The sequence below is a fragment of the Protobothrops mucrosquamatus genome, unplaced genomic scaffold, assembly GCF_001527695.2.
Source record: "Protobothrops mucrosquamatus isolate PMUCROS unplaced genomic scaffold, P.Mucros_1.0 scaffold606, whole genome shotgun sequence".
In the NCBI taxonomy this organism is placed as follows: domain Eukaryota; kingdom Metazoa; phylum Chordata; class Lepidosauria; order Squamata; family Viperidae; genus Protobothrops; species Protobothrops mucrosquamatus.
Genome location: NW_015386904.1, coordinates 280056 through 285114, shown reverse-complemented (window position 1 = coordinate 285114; position 5059 = coordinate 280056). Strand labels below are relative to the sequence as shown.

Below are 5059 nucleotides of genomic sequence, written 5' to 3'. Positions count from 1 at the left end.
AATAAAGATTGACTGTATATGTTTTACAAATTGTAGATAATTCAGAGATATGTTATTTTAACAGTCTAAACAGGGGAGAGGGTTATTTACAAATGTCTTTTGAAGTGCAAAATATGCCACCATATAATCAGCTTAATGATGTCATTACACAAATGTATGTCATTAGTCTGATGATATCTTTAAGCTAATAAAACTACTCGACTTAGAAAATTGGTCCACTGCATGTCAAGTATATTGTTTCAAGGTCCGCTAAATCTTTTCGATGCATAGTATCAAATTCATTTACACTTAGAAATTCACTTCATGATATTGAGGAAACTAGTACTTAATCTCTCTTGTATAGTGAATCACAATGAATTATATCATGTGGTTAATCTAAAGGTAAATTAATGCACAAGCAATTGAGCAAATGCGCAAGTTATCCACTTAATGCTTGAATATTGCAATAGAGCATATTTAGGAACCAAACAATGGTTATTGATCTGGAATCTGTGAATATAGGAATCAGGTCAGAAGAGATAAAATGTCTATTTAACTGCTACTTCATATTTCTAAAACCTGCTCTGGAATTAATTTATTCAATGTTTAATCCCTACAGTGAAGATGTCTGCAAACGTGGTTTCACGGTCATCATTGATATGAGAGGCTCTAAGTGGGATCTGATCAAACCTCTCCTGAAGACTCTTCAGGAGGCTTTTCCTGCAGAAATTCATGTTGCCCTGATAATCAAGCCTGATAACTTTTGGCAAAAGCAGAAGACAAATTTTGGAAGTTCAAAATTTATCTTTGAGGTAAGATGGAGAAGATTCATTAATTAAGAACCATGATAAAATCTAGCATTGTCTGTTATTTTAGATTACTAATCAAACATTGATTTGATCAACATCTGTGTAATGAATGGAACATGGATCCATTTTTTGGGGGGGGGGAAACCAAACCCAGATGATAAGTTGTTGATAGTTGTAGTTGTATACTTTTTTCTCATTCTAAAAGAAAATAATATAAATAGTTGCATATGCCCAAATGAACATCCTATCCATAACAATATGCTTGCATGTTGCAGCTTAACTGTTATGCAGACTGAGCAAAATATATAGGCATAGATCTTTAATGGCAGTCGGTTGAAATTCAAGCTATACAATTTAGCAGATACAAGTCATTGAAAAGTCCACTGATACCTGCCAATGTCAACTTGAAAGAAAGATACTGCCCTTAGGCAAAGAGGAAGGATTATAAACAGAAAGTATGTTACTCTGACAGCTACTTCTGCAGAAAAAAAATCTTCTGTCTTGAAGAACCCCAGTAACAGCCAGATTTATGCTCCTATTTTCCCTTCAGGGCCTGTCAGTCACAAGTTGTTGGTAAGCAAAATAAAGAGCAGGGTTGACATGTGACTGACAAATGCAGATTTCTGGAGCTTCCTGTTAACACTGGAGATGACCCAACAAGCTTCTTTGTCATTAATTCAGGCTTTTTACAAATTACTTTTCTTTCCTTCTGAAAAGACTTGAATGAGCAGGCTGTGTTTTGATTGGTTGCATTTGAACTGGAAAGAAATATGACAGCTGATAGGATATTACCTTGTCCTTGCATATCTTTTCTTCCTTCCTGATGAAGTTTGATAATGTATTCCTATTCATCTCAAATTCTCCAGGGAGAATCTAACTGAATAATAAATGTATCTGCAGAATGCTTTAAACAAAGAGGCCTCCTTTCCTATCTTTATGTTAAAAAGACCAGTTATGGCAGGGGAAGAATATTTTAAACAGATTTAAAAACCAAGTGAGAAATTTTCAGCCCACATTGACATGCCCTATCCTAAATTTAATTAGAATTTAAATGTAAAGAATTACTGTTTAAATTAACACACTCTGCTTGTGGTGCATTTTTGAAATACAGTACTGTGCCATCTACTGACTCAATATTTGTAAAAACAATGCAGAAATACATCTTAAATAACTGTTTAGTTATGTTCATTGACTTTTTTTCTAGTTTTGTATGCTGTCCAAAGTCCATTGGAATTGGTCAGCCAATAGATTTAAATAAATAAATGAATAACTGCTAATTTTTCCAATGAAGCAGAAAGTGTATTTGTGTGGTGTTGTTTATGTCCCCAGTAGGATATGAAAAAATATAATCATAGGACTACAATTTCAAAATTGATTGACATTTCACTCTTTAGACCTAAGGGATTGTATTGCTTCAAGAAGCAATTTTGAAAAATCTTTGCTTAAGGCATTGTTGAAGTGAAACATCCTATCAAAGCTTTGTACAGTCTGGATAAAATCATCAGTTATATACCACCTAAGCTAAAAAATACAAACAATAAGAATTTTTGGTAAGAAAATCAAAAAGAATTTGAAAGATCTGGGAAATAAAATAATCTCAGTGAAGGGAAAAGAAAAAACAATCTAATATCTCTTCTAGAGAAGGTACCTAGCAGATGTTTCAAGGTAAGCTAATTAAAAAAAGTATTCCAACAAAGAAAGAACTGGATGCATGCAGAGCTATGAACAATGGACTATAGACAATGCAATGCACTCCCTACTCAAGAAGAAGATTCCAGTGGGAGAAGAATAATGAGCAGTATATTTTGGCAGTCATATGCCTGACGTCTGTATAATAACTATCTATTTCAAATTGGAAGCTTTCAGTGTTATAACATTTATTCAACTAGGAGAGTATTCGTAATAGAAGACTTAAGGGTCAAAGGGAAGAGTTATATTCATTGTATTAGAAGCTATGAACTCCAATTTAGCAATAGCACTAAGCAGTAGACTTATATACCACTTCACAGTGATTTAGAGCACTTTCTAAGTAGTTTACAGGGTCAACACATTATCTCCAACAATCTGGGTCCTTATTTTACTGACCTTGGAAGGATGGAATGCTTGAGCTGGTCAGTATTGAACTCCTGGCTGTGAGTCTGCCTGCAATACTTCATTCTAACCACTGCGCTGCCATGGCTCAATTTAAATTATATGTTGCCAAAGCATTTCCCTTGTCCTTGTTTTGAACAGGGAGTTTTATTTCAACAGTGCCAAGAATTCAAGAAACTGTGTTCTAGAAAAATGTAATTGCATAAAAATTAAGTTTTAAAGCCGCATGTAATGAATTTGTAATAAAGCCCATCTCAGGAACCTTGGGGGGGGGGGGAGAATGATCATGCAATATTGGAATTCAACATTATGCACAAGCAATTGAACACAGTCAAACTAGAGTCTTGGACTTTAAGAGAGGTAATTTCAACAAACTTAGAGAGAGCTTGGGAAGGATTCCATGGATAAGAATCCTCAAGGGGAAAACAACTCAAGAAGCTTGGGAAATTTTGAAAAGTGAGATTATAAAAGCCCAGTCTAGCACAATACCAATGAAGGAGAAAAATAACAGCTCTCAAAAGAAACCAGCATGGCTCCATAAAGAACTCTCTGATAAATTGAAATCCTGGAGCATGGGGGAACTACCAAAGGACTGGAAAAGAGCTGAAGTAGTTCTCATCTTCAAAAAGGAAAAAAAAATGGATCCAGACCTATCAGCCTGACCTCAATATTTGGGAAGATCTTGGAAAAGATAATCAAGCAATGAATCAGCGAACACTTAGAGGCAAAAAAAAAGTCTTTACCAAAAGCCAACATGACTTTGTCAAAAACAGATCAAGCCAGACAAATCTTATTGCATTCTTTGACCAGGTGACAAAATTAGTGGACCAGAGGAGTCTGTGGATATAATTTACTTGGACTTCAGTAAGGCATTTGATAAAGTAGACCACAACCTACTACTTGATAAGATAGATTCATAGCTGGCTGACCGGCCGTATTCAGCATGTGGTCCTCAATGGAACTGCATCTACATGGAGGGAAGTGTGTAGGGCTCTGTTCTGGGCCCAGTGCTTTTCAACATCTTCATTAATGATTTGGATGAGGGGATAGATGGGGAACATCAAATTTGCAGATGGCACCAAACTGACAGGAATAGCCAACACTCCAGAAGATAGGCTTAAGATACAGAAGAATCTTGACAGACTTGAACATTGGGTGTTATCTAACAAAATGAAATTCAATGGTGAAAAAAGTAAGGTTCTATATTTAGGCAAGAAAAACCATATGCACAGGTATAGTATAAGTGGTACTTTGCTCAATAGTAACAACTGTGAGAGGGATCTTGGAGTCCTAGTGGACAATCACTTAAATATGAGCCAGCAGTGTGCTCCAGCTACCAAAAAAGCCAACACAGTGCTAGGCTGAATTAATAGAGGGATAGAATCAAGATCACGTGAAGTGTTAATAATACTTTACAATGCCTTGGTAAGGCCACACTTGGAATATCGCATCCAGTTTTGGTCACCACGATGTAAAAAAGATGCTGAGATTCTAGAAAGAGTACAGACAAGAGCAACAAAGATGATCAGGGGACTGGAGGATAAAACATATAAGGAACAGTTGCTGGAATTGGGTATATCTAGTTTAATGAAGAGAAGGACGAGTGGTGACATGATAACAGTGTTCCAATATCTCAGGGGCTGTCACAAAGAAGAAGGAGTCAAGCTATTCTCCAAAGCACCTGAAGGCAGGACAAGAAGCAATGGATGGAAACTAACCAAAGAGAGAAGCAACCTAGAACTAAGGAGAAATTTTCTGACAGTTAGAACAATTAACCAGTGGAACAACCTGCCTCCAGAAGCTGTGAATGCTCCAACACTGGAAGTTTTTAAGAAGAGACTGGACAGCCATTTGTCTGAAATGGTATAGGGTTTCCTGCCTAAGGAGGGGGTTGGACTAAATGACTTCCAAGGTCCCTTCAAACTTTATTATTATTATTATTATTATTATTATTATTATTATTATTATTATTATTATTATTATTATTATTAAGTACTCTTCAAAATTAATAGCGAAAGGTAGTACTTGAAAAGCAGCCCATTAATACAGCATCCTTTTTCACAAAATCTCAGCTTGATGCTAACTATAATATTGGTATTGAATTTGGAAATTTTGTCTTCAGATTCCAGCATAGTGGGATATCTTGACCAAATCATATTTTTCAATCTCAAGGTAATTTT

General features: G+C 35.6%; 1 protein-coding gene across 1 annotated transcript in view; it reads left to right on the top strand.

Moving 5' to 3' along the window:
* Nucleotides 1–5059, top strand: part of KALRN (kalirin RhoGEF kinase) — a 536528-nt gene that overhangs the window by 280517 nt on the left and 250952 nt on the right. The window contains exon 4 of the mRNA XM_029284454.1: nt 599–791. Coding sequence (XP_029140287.1) covers nt 599–791 — 193 coding nt within the window. The remainder of the gene's footprint in view (nt 1–598; nt 792–5059) is intronic.